This window comes from Stegostoma tigrinum, chromosome 2 (genome assembly GCF_030684315.1).
Source record: "Stegostoma tigrinum isolate sSteTig4 chromosome 2, sSteTig4.hap1, whole genome shotgun sequence".
In the NCBI taxonomy this organism is placed as follows: Eukaryota; Metazoa; Chordata; class Chondrichthyes; order Orectolobiformes; family Stegostomatidae; genus Stegostoma; species Stegostoma tigrinum.
The window spans coordinates 60,001,117-60,023,274 of NC_081355.1; the positions used below are offsets into that span (position 1 = coordinate 60,001,117).

The 22,158-nt window shown below is 41.1% G+C and overlaps 1 protein-coding gene across 1 annotated transcript in view; it reads right to left on the reverse strand.

Annotated features, from left to right (window-relative positions):
- LOC125465700 (secernin-1-like) overlaps positions 1–22,158 on the reverse strand; it is a 191,589-nt gene that overhangs the window by 23,920 nt on the left and 145,511 nt on the right. Inside the window, exons 3-4 of the mRNA XM_048559439.2 lie at positions 12,335–12,516; positions 2,173–2,375 (exon numbers count right to left, since the gene is read on the reverse strand). Of these exons, the coding sequence (XP_048415396.1) occupies positions 2,173–2,375; positions 12,335–12,516 (385 nt within the window). The remainder of the gene's footprint in view (positions 1–2,172; positions 2,376–12,334; positions 12,517–22,158) is intronic.

Genomic DNA, 22,158 nt, shown 5'->3' on the forward strand with positions numbered 1-22,158 from the left:
TGTCACAGCACGTGATTTAGAGAGTCAGAAGGCACTTCGAAATGGAAGCAGCCTCTCTCGAGCTTCTTATATCGCCCAGGGCAGGCCGTAGCTCATGTTGCGCTCACAGGTAAGGCAGCCTTCTGAGTTTGTCTTCAACGCTGTCCTTCAGGGAGCTCCGCTGCTGGAAGGCCACTCCTTTGAGAGGTTAACTAGTCCCTGCTATCTCCGAGAAGCTGCAGGATTGCTGACAAATCCTAGTTGGTCTCCTTCAACGAGCCCTAAGCCACCACAGCAGGAGAGTGGGTAGCTCTGCCTTCCATGCCCAGTTTCTGGGCCAATGCCCTGTGAGCGGGATGGAGCCCGTGAACCCATACGCAGACGGGGTAGGTCGGGGGAGGGGGCTGCGGGGGAAATTTTTTCATATCTGCCTGCATCTGGCCCCAGCTCCAACTAGGTCCGAACATTTGGTGCAAGAAGTCTTTGAAGGGGACTCAGATAAGTTTCGGAAGTTGATCGCGCCGGCAGATGACATAAACATAGAGGATTTTTTAAAAAAACAAAGTATTATTTCACACCGTGCGAGTTTCATTGCAAGGCCAGTATTTGTTGGCCCTCCTAAATTACCTTTGAAAATGTAGTGTCAAGCAGCTTTCCTGAACCACTGTGCTCCATACGGTGAAGCTGTCACAAACAGGAGTGTTAGGGAGGGAGCGTCAAGATTTTGACCCAGTGACACGGAAGGAATGGCGATATTGTTTAACACAGCATGACAAAGGGCTGTAGATTTTCAGTTATTGAGTACATTCAAGGCCAGTGCTGAAAGGCTTTCAGATTCTTCAGGGGTCAAGCCACACTGGGATTGAGCAGCAAGTGTGGTCAAGTTTAAGGATCAGCTGTTAACTTATTGAAGGGTGAAACAGACTTTTGGCCTTCAATTGCTGCTATGTCGTATGCTCTAATATAATCCTGATTTGATCCTTTTTGTCTGTAATACTTATTTTAGCTTGCTGCACTCTCTCTTTTTAACCAATGATCCTAAACAGGTCTATAATGATTTTGTTACCACACAGTTAAAGTTGAAAATAGGACGTAGAACTGCTAATTGCTATTTACCAATCCCTGTTGGAAATAAATAAATTGTCCACACCTCAATCAATTTCAAAAGCAAAATCCATTGCAACTGGCGCAAAAATTAGGGCAAATGTGGAACTAACTACAGTCACTTCATAAATCATGTTATTAACACTGAATTATAATTTAGACTAGAAATGCAAGCAGCTTTTTGACTACAGATAATGTAATGAGACTAGTAAAAATAATCCAGGTTTCCAATAGGCATCAGACCCCCTGAGTACTTTAATGCCAATTTCAACACTGTACTAAAAATTGTGGTCCATACATCATCAAGTTTCCTCTTGCAGGAAACAGATTCCAGATATGTATAATTTTGCACGTGTTCAGTGTGAAAAGCATTTCACCTTGATGCTGAAAAAGTGTGATGTAAACATACTTTAAGAACCCGTTTTAGTACAGAACTATCAATTCTAAAGAGCTCACACATGAAGTCTATTATTGGATATTTTAAAATGCTGCTGCCATTAATGCCCAAGGAAGCAAGACACTTTTTAAAATCAATCATATTTTTGTAACAACTACTGGTACCTTGAAATGCTCACAGTGAAAATTTCATTTGAAAAGCGTGCATTGTTAGGTTGCCAACTACCTACACTCAAAATTTTCCATTGATTTGTGGATGCTGTGTCAGTCTTCTATGCATGAATGTTGTTATTTTATCACAGCTATCTCTGATACAACATGTAAGTTGATCCAAGACAGCAAGTCAAAATGCAGGTGCTTACGACCCTGGAGTTAAGAAAGTGACTGTTTGATCAAAGAATGGAGTTGATCACAGAATGAATGTTACACTTGCTTGACATTATGAGCGCTGTACAAATAAGTGGCACAATCTATTTGACAGCTGAGAAATTCAGGAAACACTGCTTTGCTTTCATGCATTGCTGTGGGCAACTAAGATAACATCATTGAAATTTCATGTGTGGACGACTTCTGACTTATTTTGATGCATATGTCTACCACGTATATAATGGTGAGTTGGCACTGCACTGCATCAATCATTCTTCGTATGGATGGTTTTTGTGGCAATCATTAAACCAAATGAAAACTACCAACCTGTAATTTTCTCAGCAGCCCAATATTTGTCAACAGTTTCCAAGACCCAGGCTTCTGTCCTGTCCGCAATGAGAAATGTATTGTGGAAAGCGTGGAGTGTGGTTCCATCTTCAAAATTATTGCCACCTTGTCCATGTTCTCTTAAAAGAGACACTATAACATCTAAGGACTCTTTTGCTGTAGTACCTCGTTCCAAACCAAGCCTGTGAGAACAGACAAAGACACAGAGATACACAGGCTTGACATTTGGTAAGAAAGTCAGAAGTCACACCACACCAAGTTATAGTCCAACAGGTTTATTTGAAGTCACAAGCTTTCAAAGTGCTACTCCTTTTTCAGGTGAAGTGGTTCAGTTCACCTGATGAAGGAGCAGTGCTCCAAAAGCTTATGAATTCGAATAAACCTGTTGGACTATAGCCTGGTGTTGTGCGATTTCTGACTTTGTCCATTCCAGTTCAACACCAGCACCTCCTCATTTGGAAAGGACTACTGCAACATGTTCTCACAGGGAATGGATCTTTTTCCCATAAAGATGTAAAGTACAGGAATGCTGTTTTAATTTTTTAAAGAAACTTGTTCTCCACAGTGCAATGACCGAGGCAGACTTTGAAACCAAAGACTGCAGCTTTTAAACTACTTCAAAAGGCATAAAGAGAAACCTGCCTGTATAATCATGTTCAGTGTATCAAAACCTACATACTTTTCTATTCAAAAGTAAAAGATTTGCCATTTTGCACAAGTTAAAATGCATTTGTTTCAGAAATTAATGATACACTACAGGAGTCTTCAACGTTTATTAATACAAATAACTATAAATTTCAATACTAGATCCTTTAGTTGGACAAAAAATAATAAAACATTCATCAGGAAATGATATGTTCCTGGTCACCATTCAGGTTCATGCAATGCATTACTTTTCATTTTTGCATGCGCTCTGGGGCATAAATGGTGGAATAATTTCACAGATTCTGCACATACATTGGGGGAATAAGAGAATTCAACAAGGGCAAAGCAATGAAATTCATATCAGTATGTCACAGGCATTCATTAAGGTAAGAGATATTTCAATGTCAGCCTGCAGGCCTGTGGGAACGATCAGTTCTGGACAGTTTTGCTTCATTTCGAGATTTGATAAATAGTACGTGAGAGACAGTGACAGTTTGAGCTTAGGAGGATTCAAAGTAGAACAAGCTTGCCGCTTCCAGAATAATTTTTAAAGAGCAATTTCACTCTTTGCCGAGCCTCATTTCACAAACTTCGCTTGCTTATTCAAATTATTCATCTCCATGTCAATACATCTAAATGATTACTGACTGCAAGTATCCACCAAGGAATACATAGCAATATGATGCCTGAAATAATGATTATTGAAGTAGGACTAATTAATTTAATGTAAATAAAACAAGGCAGGCTATTCAGGATAAAAGTGCTTCAAAATACTCACATGGTTGGTATTTTCCTACAATGCTGAAAAAGGGAAGACAGCAAATTTGTGAGGCACTGCCAATCATTATAGAGGGAATTGATCAACACTGGGAAATCTTGGTATGTATAGGATTACAGTGAAGAAATTCTAGCCCTGGAGGCACTGTAGACAGAAGTCAGTGAACACATCAATTACATTAGAGCACTGAATGATCAGTAAAGATCAAAGTGCAAGCGTGGTCAGAGAAATGTAGGGGCTTAAATTGCATAGCCTCCTGAAAATTGTGAGGGGAAATCACAAAGTTCATTTGCCCATGACCATTCAATGTTATAAAGCAGCTTACCATACTTACAAAGCCAACTCATTATAATGAATGCTGCATGCAGACAATACTCGCAACCCTTCGGTTTCATGTAGGGGGCCCCAAACTGTACCTTTCAAGTGCTATATTAAGTTAGTCTGGACTGCTTAAAGCTACCTGAATCTCCATTTGGGGAGGTGCCCAATGGCTCCTTATGGGCTGACATCACCTTGTAAAACAAACAGCAATGGCTGACCAAAGAGAATGTGCACTAAGTTTATCTGATGCTGCACTGGAAGTCTTTGCATGGAAAGTGGAAAGAAAAGAGAGCAAAGTCTCACACGGTCAAGGGAAAGAAGTCCTACAGACAGATAAGACCATGCTTCTATGGCTGTTTCCCAAAAGCCAGCTGCTAAGTCCCGGAACTGGGATGCGATGCAGGAAGAAATTCAGTGCACACACACAAGTGGACCAGATCAATGAACATATCTTCCAATTTTTAATTTCCAATCAAATGCGACACTACCCTCAGCCACTGCTTAATGTACCACACTTCTGCCATGACTTGTACACCCTTTATCAATCAAGACTTAGACTCTAATATTCACAACACCACAGAAGCAGGATCTGCTGACAGCGGGGATATATTCATGAATGCATTGCAGACAAGCTGAGAAAGAGTACAGTGCAGGTGCAAGTCTGATGGAGGACAAAACGGGGCTTGTGTTTTGCTTTATAGAACTCCATAGAATACTTTCACAGGCCAAGCTACGGAAGGAGGTTTATGGGAATACACCACAAAATGCTTGGTGCATTTGGTGGCCTGCATTCAATGCAAACGGACATTGGAGCAATACAGCACAAACTTTGAAGGTTTGGAATGCATCCCTTGCAATTTGGAAGAAGGGACCGACTCCATTGTCACATGTGAGATCCGACCATGAAACAACATCCTGTGGCCAGTATCTCCTCCTTTTGCAGCACAGACAGTTTCCATCAGAAGCATGGATGTTGCAGTTCATGCTCAAACTAATAGTATGTGCGAGCAGCTTGCTGCCATTGAAAGCTTTGGCTGCTGTCATCATGCAAATGGTTAACAGCAATCAATCTGCCCTTTAACAAATCGCTGGGACTACAGAAGCATCACCCTGAAGGTTTGACTGTGATGCCAGAGAATTCATGCATTATCTTCTTACCCACTGCCCATCAGTAAGCCAGCTTAAGTGCATCCAAACATACTCAGAGGGTGCAGTGTGATCCTGGGTCTTCTAGACGCCAAGCTTTTCAAACAAAAAAATTCTCCATTCGTAACTGCCTTTGAGAAGTTGGTTGAGAGTCACCTTGTTGTAGGTGCGTCCACAGTGTTGTCAGGCAGGGGATCCCTGGGTTTGGACCCAGTGACAATGAAGGAACAACAATGCAATTCCAAGTCAGGATGGTGTGTGGCTTTGGTGGGGAACATGCAGGTAGTGACTTGCGTGAGCATCTGCCATGGTTTTCTTTCTAATTGGTAGAAATCATCCTCCAAGGTCATCTGCTAAACTGCCCAGGTAAAGTGAGCAGACACCATCCGTGCTGGAACCATTGGCAATATGCAAAAGCGCAAGGACAGTCAAAGACACATGGACGACAGAGTCAAAGTGCATTCTAAAGAATAATTAATTAAAGTTTGTATAACATAGGGAGAAATTTACAAATATGATTTGTGAACCAGAAGTATGAAGTATGTCATCATTGCGACCTACATTTCCCCTTAGCCATCTTTTAGTTTGTTGTGTGGATAACTCAGCAGAATGATAAAGGAAGAATGTATTCTGATTGCTGCCAAGATACCAGGTATTCACCCATATGTAGTTAGCACCTGCTTCCTTTCTCGTTTGGTTTTACTTAGCATCGGCAAGCAGTAGCAACAAAGCTAGGTGTGCACCGAATGGCTCCTTGCAGCATCAAGGCTCAGAGTCCTCTCATGATATGCACACGCTTCACCATCTGTGCTCAACATTATGGTTCCCTTGATTGTCAGTCTGTACTGTTTATTTGATTTGAATGCCTAGGTGACCTCTCTCACTATTACATAACAAATAGTGAATTGACAGATTTTGCAAATATCCCTACTCCTAGCCCCAGGCTGTAAGAGGCCAGTGGTAGAAAAGTTAATTTCCAGTTTCAGCTTCACAATCACCACCAATGTGTTCTTCACCTTGCTGAGATTGCAGTTCTGAGTGCAGCAAGTGACAGGTTCCAGTGAGGATGGTCTTCACAAAGTTTAAGGAGATACATCAAGGGGAACAGCTCCCTGAACACCCTGGGTAGATATGGCCTTCTGTTAAGGCTCTGCTCCTCTTACAACAGCTTTCCCTGCTCTACATGGCCTCTACTCATTCTCACAGACATATATTCCAAGGGGACTTGCTGCCATTGCATTTGGGAGCATGTGACTTGTGCAGAATTCTCGACGCGAGTACCAACACTTTCAGCACTTGTTAGACTACTCCTCGTAGTCGGTCTTTGGCAATTTTAAAGAACTTGAGAAGGAATGAAGCACTGGTACTATCCCAGTAGTAGCGAATGGAGATTAAGTCAGCAACCAACTCAAAACAATGTACTTTGTAAATAGATCCTGTGTCAAGTTATTTCTGCACAACAAGTTAGCTGTACATTGATAAGTGAAGGGGTTAGCTGGGGCAGCTTCACCACAAGCATCAAATCTGCATTAAAACAAGGCGACGTTAAGGACTGTAGATACTGGAAGCTACAGTCAGTAAACATGGAGCTGGAAAAACACAGCAGGTCAGACAGCATCTGAGCAGCAGGAAAGTCAAAGTTTCAGGCCAAAAACCTTCGTTGGGACTGGGGAGGGGAGCCCAGAAATAAATGGGGGTGGAGGGTGGGGATGTGGAGCTAGAGAGAGGGTAGGTAAGGTGGATCTAAGTGGATGCAGGTAGGAGGTTATTGTGGTTGGTCATCTCCCAACCAGGGATGTCCGAGGGGTCTGCATCTCTTTCTTGTCGAGAAGCCCAACAAATCCTCATTTACCACACAGCACCTCGCTGAACTTGTTTGCTCATTAAATACTCTCTCCTTTAACTTGTCTCACTTCACCAAACAAATGGTGTTACAATGGGTACCAACATGATCCTAGTTCTGCCTGTCTTTTAGTGGATTATAAGAAAGGTTACTTGTTCCAATCCTACTCTGGGGACCCTCCCCCAATACTTTTTCGAGCACATTGACTGTATCTTTTAGGCTTTCTGCACACTCCCAGAACTGAAAAACTGCTTCAATTTTGCTTCCAGTTCCCACCCTTTTCTCACATTCACACAGTCCATCTCCAACTCTTCCTTTCCACTTCTTGGCCTTTTTTGGCTCCACCTCTAGGAACTAACTGGCTATTAATATTTGTTCTAAGCCAACCAACTCCCATTTGTGCCTATGTATATATTTATGGACATATTATATATAAAACACACCACATCAACTACACTTTCTCACACCCTGGTTCCTGAGAGAAGTCCATTCCATTCTCGCAGTTCTCTATCTCCACACATCTATTCTGATGATGACAATTTTATAATAGCAGTTCTGATATATCCTCTCTCTTCAACTAAAGATTTTCTCCCAATCTGGTTGACGAGGCTTTCAATTGTTCCCAATTTAATTCGCACTCGCATCTTGACCCTTACCACCACTTCTACCATGTCCAACATTACACCACTTACAAATATGTTATCCAAATTTCAAAAGGGACACATGCTTCACAGCATTCTAATCCACTCGTCAGTCACACTGAACACATCATCTCTTTCCTATGGCACCATCCCACGCAACTGGAAGTTAAGTGACACTCAGCCATTGTCAGTCTCTCCCTCACCAAACAACCCCACAAATACGGGGTGAAGCAATGATTTACTTGTGCTTTGCTCAATTTAGTTTATTGTATTTGCTGTTTGCAATGTGATCCCCTCTACGCTGGGAATACAAAACCCAAATTGGCTGACCCCCTTGCACAGCACCTCTGCCCTGTTTACACGAGTTTGAATGTCTGCCACTTTAATTCACCCTCTTGTCCACACGTTCATATTTCTGTCCTTGACCTGCTAGTGTGTTTCACTGAAGCTCAACACCAGCTCAAGGAGCAGTGCCTCATATTGCTTTTACAGCCTTCTGGACTCACCACAAATTCAACAGTTTCAGACCCTGAACTCTATCCCACAATTTATTTTCTTCATTTTCCATGCAACAATTTGATTTTTCTCTTTGCTATCAGGCAGGGATGTTCATTATTCTGTTCATGGGGTTCACAATATCTTCGGAAGTGTTTTAGTGTTCTTCACTACAAATATTTGGAGCCACTAATGTAGTGGAAATGTCATTGGAGTAGTAATCAAAAATCCTAGGCTAATGTTCTGGAAACATTCGTTCAATTCCCACTATGATAGAAGGTGAAATGTGAATTGAATTTTTAATAAAATCTGGAAGACAGGACTAGCCCAAAAGTGACTATGTAGCTATTGCAATTGTGATAAAACCCATTTGGTTCAATAAGGTCCTTTCAGGAAGGAAAATTGCTGACCTTACCTGGTCTGGAGTATGAGACACCAGACCCACAACAAAATGATTGACTCTTAATGGCCCCTTGGACATTTGGAAATGGGCAAGAAACATTGGCCTATCCAGTGACATCTCCAACTCATGAAAATTTTTTTTTTTTAAAGCATTCACTCCCCTTTTTCTGTGAGATCTTTATCATTAAATCTTTCCCATTCTTTGTCTTATCCAAGGTCTTACATTTTATTCATCCTTGTATGTCCCCATTCCCTCTTGATGGTGTAACAAATATCACATTTCTCCCCTTCAGTCCTGAAGGCATGTTTTTTGACCTGAAATGTGAACTTGGTTTCTCTCACTGCAGATCCTGCTAAAGTGCTGATTATTTTTAGCACATTTGGTTTCCATAGCTGACATTGTAACAGTTCTCAAAGTTCAGGCTCTCTTCCCCTCTCCGTTCAACTCTGGGGTCATTGTCTGTTGATATCCCTGATCTCGCAAACTGTTGGTTAACCTCCCTTGCACCTCTGCAGTCTGTGACTGCACTGCCAGTCCCCATGTGCGTCATTCACAGAAATCCATGGTTTCTGACTCTGCCAGTATACCAAAACTGTTCTATCATCATGAGATGACATCCTGTGTGACTGTGACAAAGAACAACTCTCTCCTCTTGTTATGATCAATGTGTCTGCAGCCTTTGACACAATTAAACACACCATCCTCTACCTGCGCTTCCCTACTGCTGTCCAGCTGGGTGAGAATGCTTGATTCTATTCTTATCTAGCTAACCCTAGCCACAGTATCACTCACACCACCTTCCCTTCCTGTTTTTCTTCTATTACCATATGTAATGTTCAAAAATTTATCCTTGAACCCCCTCTAATTTATCATCTATATGCTGTTCTTTGATCCAAAAGCAAGGTATTAGATTTTACATGTAACCTGAAAAAACCCAGCTCTATTTTATCACCACCTTTTTTGATTCTTCTACTGTTGCCAAATTATCAGACTGTGAGCAGAAATTTCCTCTGACTAAATATTGGGAAGACCTGACCCCTGCTACAAATTTTATGTCTTAGCTAACAATACCTCATACAATAACAAAACTGCAGTACTGGATATAACCAGCACATCAGTCAGCAACCGTGGAAAAAATTGATCAAGGTTTTCGGTCAGTGATGACTTTTCACTAAGTGATTTAGTGCCTCTCCCTATCAATGAACTTGGGCAGAACCAGGTTTGCAACCTTTGATCCCATGATAATCTTCTAACATCAAGTGACCACACTTTCTAGTGGTGATGTGATGAGTGTTGAAGGGCTTTGTCTAGACTTAGATTTCTGTGAAACCACTTGTTCTCAGATGTGGGTGTATTGACTATGGGCCCTCTTTGGAAAGCTACATCTCCTGGTTCCACCCCTGCTGCAGCTCATCTGAAACCCTCATCCAATGCCTTGTTGTCTTCAGACTTTAATATTCTTTGTAACTCCTGCTGGTCTTCCCCATTCTACTCTCTATCTAAGCTTAAAGTTATCTAAAACTCTTCTGTCTGAGTATTTACATCACTATGTCCAGCTTCCTTATCATCGTTATGCCAACTGGTTTATATCGACTCTCCATCAAGGAACACCTTGACTTTAAAATTTGCACCCTTATTTTCATACCCCTCTGTATTCATCCCTGCGCATCTCTGTCATCTCCTTCAGCTCCACAACCCTCCAAGATATCAATGGTCATGCATTCTGGAATCTTCAACATTGACAGTTTTAATTATTCAACTGTTGGTGGCTGTGATTTGAGCTATCTGAACCCCAAATCTTTCCTCCTGTCTAATGCACAGGCCTTCATCAAGACGCTCCTACAAATAACCTTTTGACCAAGTTTTTGTTCATCTGGTTGTAGAGAGATTGGATGGCCACAGTAAAAGCAGCTATAGTTCAGGCCAGGAAACTGTAAATTGTTGAAAATCACACAGGATGTTAGAGTCATGAATGTAGATGGTAAGAGACAGGTCAATTGAAGAAAAAAATCAAGATAGGAAGAAATAAATTCAATGAGGAAGGCATGGGCTGAAGCAATAGGTCTAGTAGGCCAGTCCTGTTTGTGGATTTTGGGGAGGAGGTTTAAAAAAAAATGGGCTTTTGTGGGTTGGAGTGGATGGGGGAAGACTCTATCTTCCATTTTGATTCCTTTTTTCACCATTGTGCCAGTTTAACACTTGTTTTCTTATTTTTGGTATCAAACAGAACTGTTCACTATTCTGGATTTTGCTGTTATTCTGAGCAAATGCTTCATTTCTTGGTTATATTCATTACCATTCCATGACTTTTGTTCTGGGACATTTTGCTACATAATCTCTCACACCTGTGTTCCATCCCAAGACTTCCCTTTGGTCTTCCTCCTTTTCCCCTTTTGAATGCCTAAACCCCATTACGTTCTACCCTCCTTCAATTCTCAAAAGAGTTATGTTGTACTCAAAAGGTTAATGCATTCTCTGTCCAGATGTTGCTAGACCTGCTGAGTATTTCAAGCATTTTGTTTTTATTTCAGATTTCCAGAATGTGCAATGTTTAGGTTTTATTACAATACTGGCTATTATGGGGACTGGGGTAAATTGAATGGACAGATGTTTAGGAGAACAGGGACAAGGTAGTAGGTGTACATCAAATGGACAACACAAGCTCAGAGACAGTATTAGACAAAGATGGGAGGAATAAAGTTGAGAGGTTCGGGGAATCAAATAACAATCTACGTGGTTTCAAGATATGAGGACTTACAATCTGACTTTTTTCAAGCAAATTTATATCCCAAATGGGCACTGAAAAGCATTCCTAAATCTTCCTTTCAATAAAAGGAAGCAGAAAACATTGTTCTATAAACTGAATGCAATGCAAGTTCTAGGTAGAAAGTGGGGGTAGGTAATGAATTGGCTGGAACAGATTCTGCGAAGTATTATGAGTGGGAAAGATACAGAATGTAATGTCTCTGCTTCAAAGGTGTCCCAACTGGTTCCAACTTAATGAAACAATGCAGGTTCTCAAATATAACACAAGCTGGTCATGTCTACAGATGATTAGTTATAGCAGGAATGCGGAGGGGGCTTGGGTTTGTGGAGGAATGAGGTCATAACACGGATTGGTGTGAGGGCAGCAACAAATTTCAATAATAGGCATTAGGAAATTAGATGTGAGCAGCAAAGTGATTCAAAAGTAACTGCGAGCTGGACTCTTACTATGTTCATTCATTTCAAAGTAATAAAACAACAGAATACTTTGAAATAAATGAGCTGGTCTCCAGGAAGCTAGTTCTCTGATAAGGTTGAACTTTGAATAATGCATTCAATTCTGGTTGCCAAGAGGACAGAGTTAAGTCCAACCTCTGAAAAAGTATGCAGTGCTGATTTCCTGTCCAGTGTGGGAGTCACACACAGTAATTGCTCAAATTGCATAATTAACTTTAACCAGAAGATATCAAATACGACTCAGCCACAATTTAAAATCTGCTGCTACCATTTTCAAATAGGAGGTAGGATGAGAAATGGTCAGTCAACTGGCTATCAAGAGGCAAGTTGGAATTTGCAATCTTTTATAGAAGGCTGACCATCTGCACTTACCTACAGTTAGGTGATGTTGGCCAAGATTCCCTAGCCTCCAGAAAGCACATGGGTAAAAGCAAGTGAAAAGGGCAGTATTATGGCTGAAACAATATAACTTTCCCATCTTAAATAAAATTGATTTCTGTATTTGAAAGTGCATCATTCCAGTTTCTAATGCTCTTAAATTGCAACATTCCCAATGTCCCAAAAACTTAAAAAGGCATTTTAATCAATATTTCAGAGAAGGAAACACGAGGAATTCTCATTTGCTATTTTTCTAAACAATTAATTACCTGACAAGGTCCATCCCAAGTAATCCTTCTGTCTCTGTCACTGTCTCTTTGGTCACCACAGCGCTGTTACTAATGCAGACTCCATGGTCATTGGCTCCCATTTCTGCCCCCCACATCCAGGCTGGTTTGCTTAGTGTTACAGCAAGTGTCTTTTCTACCTGATCAATAGCAATGTATGTGCACTGAAAAACAAAAGACTTGAAAAATCAGTCAAGTGAGCACAACAAATTGATTCTTTATGTGAGATTGAAGGATAAAGTTACGGGTGTTAGCAAGAACTGCTGATGCTGGACTCAGAGTCAATACAGTTTAGAGCTAGAGGAACACAGCACGTTAGACAGCATAAGAGAAGCAGGAGAGGCAGCATTTTGGGCCTAGACCCTTCATCAGGACTGGGGAAGGGGAAGGGAGCTGGGAAATAAACAGAGGAAAAAGGGGTGGGGCTGGGGAAGGTGGGTGGGGTGGTGATGGATGGATACAGGTAGGGTTAGTGAGGATTGGTCAGTGGGAAGAGTGGGGCGGATATGTGGGGAAGGAGATCGACAGGTAGGATCAGGTCAAGGAGGAGGGGATGAGAGGGAGGGTTCGACATGGATGAGGCCGGACGTGGGGAGATTTTGAAACTGGTTAATTTTATGTTTAGGTCATCAGGCTGTAGGCTTCCAAGGCAGAATATGAGGTGTTGCTTCTCCATATGGCATCATTGCGGCACTGGAGGAGGCCCAGGAAGGAGATGCAACCAGAGAAGTGGGAGGGGGAGTTAAAATGGTTGGCAACTGGGAGGTGTTGTTGATTATGGTGTACAGTGCGCAGGTGCTCTGCGCATCTGTCACCAACTTTATGTTTGACCACACCCATGTAAAGGAAGTCATACTGGGAGCAACAGTTGCAGCAGACCAGGTTGGAAGATATACAGCTCAATCCCTGTCAGATGTGGAATGAGTGCGTGGGGCCTCGGATGGAGGTGAGGGGCAAGGTGTTGGGGCAGGTGTAGCACTTCCTGCAGTTGCATGAAAAGGTACCTGGTGTGGTCAGGATTTTGGGGCGTGTGGATTGGCCGAGGGAGTCACAGAGTGAGCAGTCCCTACGAAACACAGATAGGGGTGGGCAGGGAAATATTTCTTTGGTGGTGGGATGGGATTGTAGGTGGCAGAAATGTCACAGGATGATGCGCCGGATGCGGATTTTGTTGGCGTGGAATGTGAAGGAGCAGGAGAGTCGACATTTTGAAGCCTAGACTCTTCATCAGGGCCTACCCTTCCCACTGACCAGTCCCCACTACCCCTATTTGCATCCATCTATCACCGTCCCACCTAACTTCCCCCAGCTCCACACTTCTTTTCTCTGTTTATTTCCCAGCTCCCTTCCCCCTCCCCAGTCCTGATGGAGGGTCTAAGTCCAAAATGTTAACTTTTCTGGTCCTCTGATGCTGCCTAACCTACTGTGTTCCTCCAGCTCCATGCCATAAAGTTATGAGGAAGGCTGAGATTTAAATTACAGTGGCTCTGGCCTCCTCACATGGAGGAGTTGTGCTACAGGATTGAAGGATTGCAAATGCACCCATTTAAAGAAAAACAGAGCATGGTAAATCTGCTAACTATTGATCATTCAGCATCATGTTGGCTCTCGGGAAATTGTGACGTTATAATACAGGCCAGAAATCAAATCATACCGAGAAAAGTATCAGCTAATCAATGAATGTCGACCACGGATTTGATAAAGAAAAATTATGTTTGAATTTTGAGAAGATTTGTAGCTCAGGTTGAGTTTCTGGATGTGAGTTTGCTCGCTGACCTGGAAGGTGACGAAAATGGACGGTGACGAAACGTCTGAAAACTAACGTTCCAGCTCAGCGAGCAAACTCACATCCAGAATTGTGTTTGAAGTTGTAATGGAGATCTTTGATCCATATACAGGCTTTCAAAACACAATTGATAAAGTACTATATGAAATACATCTTAGTAAGACAGGAAAGATAGCGACACAGCAGTAATGTTGGTACTGCTGGTTAATATTCAAATCCCAGTAGGCAAACGATGTGATTTGAATTCAATAGATTCTGATTTAAAAATAACGTTTGCCTAATACTGACCAAGTCAATTTTCATTAAAAAAGCAATTTGGTTCCTTTAGGCAAGGATACTGCCATTGTTACTTGGTCTGGTCTACATGTGATTCCAGACCCACAGCAAGGAAAGATGGGCAAAAAATGCTGACTTGGTCAATGATTCCCAAATCCCATGAATGAATTAGAGAAAAAAGTCTAGTTTTAAAGTACATGGGCACTGCGGATGCCACTTTGGGCCACCGTCACCACTTGCAATGCCCAAATGACAGGTGCTTGGCACCAGAATGTTGAACCTGATATCATCACAGGTAGAGTCAGCATTTTGTTTTCAATTAAATGTGCATGACAAACCAGTTGAGGCAGCAGTAAACATAGTTTGGCACTTACAATGCTGATCTATCAAATAAAATGGGTTAACAATATGGCTATGAATTGGAGAGTGTTTAAACGATTCATATTATACTAACAAAGGGGAGTTTCAGTAATGCACCAAAATTTTAAATAGAAAAACCATTTGATTTTTACAATAACTTCAAAATAGTTTAATCAATACAAACCTCAGTCATTCCCAGTAGATTGTCAGTACATTCAACACATTAGAGAATATTGAAATCAATTTTCACTTGATTGATTTACAATAAAAACAAGAAAAGCTGGAAATACTCAGATAGTCAGGCAGCATCTTTGGGGAGAGAAATGCAGAAAATATGTTTCTGTCAGCACTGGAATTGCCTTAACTGTGGAATAGTTTCAGTACATCCACAGTATTTTGATTTTTTTTTAGGATAGACAAAGTACACCCAAATTAAGGCAGCTCAGTATCATCGCCCCTGCTTGTAAATTATCAGGTTTATAAAACTCTAACCATACAATTCCTCGTACTTTCAAAACTAATATTGTAACATTCATAATTTGTAATACTTTGGATTCATAATCCAAAGTTGAATCAGGAGCAATCAATAATGCATAAGCATAAAATATTTATCATTCATAATCCACTGTACTTGAATCAGACTAATGTACTCTTCACAAAATGAAATCAGTTTTCAGAATGCCAAGTAAAAGAAAATGAAACACGCCTCATGCATATTTAATGCTTTGTGCAATCAGATTTGATATTTTTACAATATTATAGACAGTGCAACATAAAGACATACTGGAATTGCATAAGGCTGTTGTTGTCTGCTATCCTTAATAAGGAATTTAAATTATTTCATGCAGGCTAGGCAGACATCTGCTGGATCCGATAGAGAACAAGTATCCTTTCGAGCAATTCAAAAACCAATCTTTCAGAGTGAATGATTTGATTTTTAAGGAGTGTGAGAGACTGACAGTCAACATGAAATATTTGATTCTGTTGCAGTTAAGTAAGCTTGAAGCAAGCTCAGATCCATCCAGACCTAGATGAGGGTCACTGTAAAATTGTTAAGGAACACTTTGTTTAAAAATATTTTATTAAGAAACAAGTTGTATATTACCTACAGCACAAAATTTACAAGCTGGGGCTGCTAGATCATATGCTGACTCAAAGTTCCCAAAGCTACCAGAATTTTCACCATCACTGGAACTCTGACTGTTTCCTAAAATTGGCTGTATTAAGGAACAGATATTGTCACGATAGCATTTCAATAAACATTGCCATTTTGAGCTGTTTTAACGTGAGCGTCTTTCCTTCTCATTCTGTGGTAAGGGCAAAGTGCAAGTAAAAGAAAAATAGAAAGCCTTTGTCATCATCATGCAAAGCATTTTAAATGTAGTAAGTTTAAGGTAAACAAGGTGCTTAGCTTTGGAAATTTCCAACCAAGTGCTGATGGAGCTAGCTGAAGAAACATCAGATTTCATAGAAATGGTTCTAATATTTGCTGAAACTGGATAACAGCAGAAATGAATGAAATACCTTCATCTATGAAAGACATATTTAATTATTTCATGCTGTTTAGTGCACAACAGGCTAAAGTGGGGAAGGGTATTCCTTCTGGAAAATAAATGAAAGAAGTATAATGATCCGAAAATCTGTCAGTCTTTAGCCTCGATGCTCTGTTCAGCAGTGGCCTGAAAGCTCCACAGGCAAGGATGAGCTGCCTACAGTAAAAGCAAGTTGCTGAGACATATCAATGGGCATCCTAAAGGGTCAACAGATCTAAACCAATTACAAGTACCTTATGAATAACAGAAGAGGCATTTCAAAGCAAAACAATACAAATAATGGAGGCTGTTTGGGGGCAATGGTAATATCCCTACCTCTAGACCTGAACTCTTAATTTCAAGTCACACTACTCCAGTGGTGTGTTACTAACATCTCTGAGCAAGTTAAGTAGGAAAATATCTGAAAAAAAAATTAATGATTGTGTCTTGGTCAAACAAGCTTGAGGGAGCTCAGACGCTGCCAGGCTCAAATGTGCTGCTCTAAAATTGATTATACCGGCTCTTGGAAGAGGTTTCATTTGCAATTATGCAAGTAAGTGAGGAGAAATCTGAAGCATAACATCAGTTTGGAAAACACAGCACAATTGCAAGGACAATTTGCAAATTTATTGTACTCAAAGTAGAAACTCTAATGTACCTTATTAAGGTTATGCAGCTCTGGGGAGAAAATGTCACAATAGGGTCACACATTTCATTCACACAGCAGAATTACGCTTATGTAGCATTGAATGTGCAGGGAAACCTCTCCGCCTTCTTTTGCAGGGTTATGGTTACTGCATACATGTCACTCTGTGGAACTCTCATCAACAGTGGGCAATACCATAACCTTTAGGGGAACCATTCAGTCAATGCACAGTTGGTGAGTGACCATGCTAAGCAATGTGTCCCACTGACTATCTTCTGACTTTGCAACACCTACGACATCATTTTGAGGCCCAGCAATTTCCACCATTATTGCACCTCCAAGGTAGTCAACAGGATGACTGTAGATATCCCTTTCACACGTGGGTCATGATCTCCCTCAGACATCACACCACAGCCAGAGAAATGAAAACTATGGAGTCACATGCAAAACTATGGAAAGAGCCTTCAGTTGTCTGAAGCAAATGTTTCCCTGTGGTCCAGGGAGCTAATCTCTGCAAGTTGGGAGAGCCTCCACATTTGAGGTGGTGTGGTGCACACTCCCAATAATTAGGGTCCAGCCATCATCACTTATGATACTGAAGCCAGTAGGGGAGGAGGTGGAAGGTGGGCTTCAAGGATGACAACAGTACAAAGGGAGGGAGAAGACTGCATACACTTGGACAGAGTGAAGGGAACACACAGCAATGGACCGCTTCATCTTCAATGCAGACTACACTGTTCCCTCAGACTACAACCACTTTAGTCTTGCCAAAGTCCCTCTGTCAAACATCATTCATTCATTCAAGGCCACCAGGAATACTCTTAATCCTGTCATGATATCATGAGGTTGGGTCCACAAGTTCTCTCTGTGCCGAATTATATCTTAGTGGTTCACATAGAAGTGTATAGACTTGGGCATCTGTCCATTTTCATTGAACTGGAGCCTTGGAAATTAGTTGAAACAGCTCAATTCTTGCAAATTTCATTATTTGCCACTGTATTCTCAAAAATCTTGCATAAAATATTAGGTAATAGAAGATTGCCGTGGCTTAATGCTTATTGAAATTCTCCTCCTCTCTCATTTGTCCACACAAGATTAAACCACATGCAACCGAGGACTATGCCAAGACAGAAAAGGCAGTTGTTTGTGTTTTGTTAGAAGTGACATTGTTGCACTCTGGGGTAGCAGGAAGAATACCATATTTCCTCCCCACTCTCTGCATTGACTGATGATTTTGCTGAAATCACTTCCGATAATTTTTCCTTCACTCCAGGGACAGGCAGAGCACAAAGTTACTCTAATTCTAACCCAACTCATGGGAACATTAGAGCTTTGCCGTCAAGTGTAGCTGAAATATACCTCAACAATATCGATAGACTGATGTGCAGGAGTTCCCCGCAATTTGTTTAAATGTCTAGCTCACACAATTACAGTATGCGACCATTATTAATTACGTAAGCAATTTCAAATGCTTTTAAGCTCCATAACAGCATTTGTTGGCAGTAGGAGAGCATAGCTACATTGGCTGATGCATTAGGATCACAGCTGACACCTGCCTATCTTTTATTTGCAGCAGCGTTCAAGATAATCCACTTGTTTAGTAATGGTGCAACGTGGCACATCAACAATTGATGAGAACAACTGATCCCAGTCAGATCAGACTGATGTAACTGATGCCAAGAACAACATTATTCAACCCAAGCGCCAGACTGTGCACAGATTCCTGACTGCTCTACATTATACAACCTCAGTACTTTGGACAGGGCCTGGATAATATTATTTGTGGATCATTAAATATAGAAATATCACAATGCCCTCTATTCCTTACACTACATGCCAATGGTACAATCTTCAGCAAAATGTCTAAACCTATTGCTCGACTGACACTCTCAGCTCCTCCCTCCTATCTGGTCCACTGATGCAACCATTTCTGAGATGTATGTTTTTCTCAACTGAAGCTGCCCCCAACCTCCCACCCACCTCAAATGTTATGGGCAATAGGGCCACAACAATCCTTCTGTGTCCCCTTCCCCTCTGAACAGAGCTTTGTTAGCGGTTCCTGTTGTCCTCATCCACTACCCTATCTGCCTATATTCAATGAATAATTTTCTAACACTTCTTATTCCATCATTGAACCCATGACCACTGCCATCTAGAAAGACAAGGACACCAGATGCATGGAACCCCACCACCTGCAAGTTTGCCTACTAGCGATGCACCATCCTTATATGAGAAAACATTGCTGTTCCTTCACTGCAGCTGCATCAACTCCCTTCCTGAAAGCATTGAGAGGGTACATACAACAAATGGACTGCAGAGGTTCCAGAAGGCAGCTCACCACCACCTTCTCAAGAAGCAATTATGGACAGACAATAAACGTTTTAAGTTTTTATTTCTAATGCATCAAATCTTATAAACAATGCTGCAAGTCTAAATTAATAAGTAGTCAAACTAAAATTTAGCTGGTGTTTATTCATCATTTCAGTTCTATTTATTTGCTTTGTCTGTTACACAAACACCAAAGGAGTTCTGAATTAATGTTCTCGCATGATTCTATTTTTAAAATATCATTATGCCCCATTACAATCACTGACGATCTAATATCCTAGATATTCTGACTCACCATGTAGCTTATGGCTTGGATTGAAAAGACAGGATACACCAGAAGTAAAATGAGACTGGAAAATTTTACTTAACTGCTTCTAGAGCCATGGAGCCTTACAGCATAGAAACATACCCTTCAGTCCAATTCATCCATGCTGACCAGACATCCCAGTCTGACCTAGTCTCATTTGCCAGCATTTGGCCGAAATCCTCTAAACTCTTCATATTCATGTACCCATCCAGATGCCTTTTAAAGTGCTGTAAATGTACCCACCTCCATCACTTCTTCTGACAGCTTGTTCCATACACACACTACCCTCGGTGTGAAAAATTCACCCCTTGTATCGTTTTTAAAATCTTTTCCCCTCTCATATTAAACCTATGCCCTCTAGTTTTGGTCTCTCCGCATCCTGTGAAAAAGATCATGGCTATCCACTCTATCCATGCCTCTCATGATTTTATAAACTTCTAAGGTCACCCTTCAGCCTCTGACACTCCTGGAACAAAAGCCCCAGCCTATTCAGCCTTTCCCTATAACTCAAACCCTCCAGTCTCAGCAACATCCTCGCAAATTTGGACACACGACAGCTCTGTACCCCTTCCTACTGACAGGGGCATCTTGCTTCTAACCAGTGCTCTGTTCACTTTAATGTTGCCAAGGGGCTGGCTGGAGCTAAGTGAGAGAGTTTGGTGTTTTATTGGTCCTTAAAATACATTAGCCATAATGAATATTTCTACATTATCTTAGAAATGTTGTACTGTTAATTTACTTCAGTGGTTCACAATTTTGGGTCACAAACCTGTAACAATTAGCAGGTACCTTCCCGGTGGTCCTCAGTGGTGCCAATCTTCCATGCATCACTGGTAAGAGGAAACAAATGAGCAGCAACCAGAACCATTCTCTGCTCTTCCAGCTCTAGTGTTGGTCGAGGCTCCTACTCCCTGTGCTGTACTTCCTGAGTCTTTCTATTCTTCTCACACTCCTCTTACTCTGCTCTCTTTAGGCTCCTGTCCTCTCTCCACTGCTTATCATTGGCAGGAGTCTCCATTCTACTTGGCACAATCTTGACTTTCTATTCTTGTTTCCAACTTTCTTGAGACACTGTAGGCGACAAAGTGTATGCATATGCATCTCATAAGGTACCTTTCCATGACAGAAGTGACAAATTGCAAATCTTGCCCCAAACATGCAACTTTTCATGATTGCAGTCATGAGAAATGGCATAGGTCAGACTAAACATGTGCATTTTATGGAGTGTAAATAACTCCAAAGAGTATCTAGCCCAACCTGGCAATTAGATTTTGGCACGCCTGTAACATTCAGCATGCCCAGAGCAAGTTTGAACTTTGTGGATTCATTTACATAGCTACAGTCCTCCCACCGTCCTCTATGGACAAGATCCTGGGACGCAATTAGAAGCCAGAGGGCAGCTACAACGGCTAACTAGGGAATGGGTACATAGTCAAGTAACTTTGGGATTTATGAAATCTTAAGAATACTGCATCTTTTAGGCACATAGATCCAATGGAACTGTACAGCTGTCAAGTGGTCAAACACATCAAGAAGAGATAACAGCTGTAAAAATGTGTTTTTTTTTTAAAATGTAAGACACTGTTCTTTTTCTAAATAGAACTATATTACAAGCAATGCTCTAAGTATCAGAGCGTTAGCTTTTCTCCGGTGTACATGTACGCTAGTTAATGTGAGGAGAATTGGCATGTGGGTGAAGAGAACTAGTTATAATACAATGCTTTAACAAAAAAGTCAACTCATTTGGCAATTTGGGACATGTGTAGAGATGCTGTCACATCGATCACATATTTGATCATCCCTGTATATCACCACAACAGCCAACATACGCATGCAGCTTGGAAATCTGTCCCTACATAGCCATCAGCTGATGAGGAAGACGTGATGTCACAAAGAATGGAATGATCATTGATCCCAGAAGTCAAATATTCTTCACCGCACAGTCAATAAATCAACAAGAAACCACAGTACATAATTCACCATGGCAGTATCAGAGAAGAAGTATCACCCCACAAATGAGCAAATGAGCAGACACCTGGCAGACAGCCAGCAACTCATATGCGAAATATTTGAGGACCTGAATACTTTGAAGATTATGTATGCAATGCATGTGCAGGGACAGAAGGAAGTGGGATTGAATAGAAAAAAGATATTGTTCATGACTGATAGCTTTTTTTGACACACTGTGTAAATTAGATAATCTGTAGTCAGAAATGATGTGCATGCAAATTATTTTTTTATTGAAGGGGTAAGGCTTGGAGAAATGCATTTGTACATTTGTAACTCACATCATCGCATGATCTCTAAAATAGTTGCTAGGCATAAAGGCCACTAACATCAACACACGGAGTTTTTGAGGTACACATCCAGTCAAATTGAAGACCAAACGTAAATTGGATTCGGAATCTTCTGCCGTGTAACAGCCTATTTTCTTTTATGTTAAGGGCCATGTCATATATTCCTAAGCCACATTTAATACTGATTACCAGTACTTTTTTTATAATAAAACTTCAGAAAACCTTCAGCATTGCTGAAACTGTATGGTATTTAAATTCTAATAACCCACTCTCG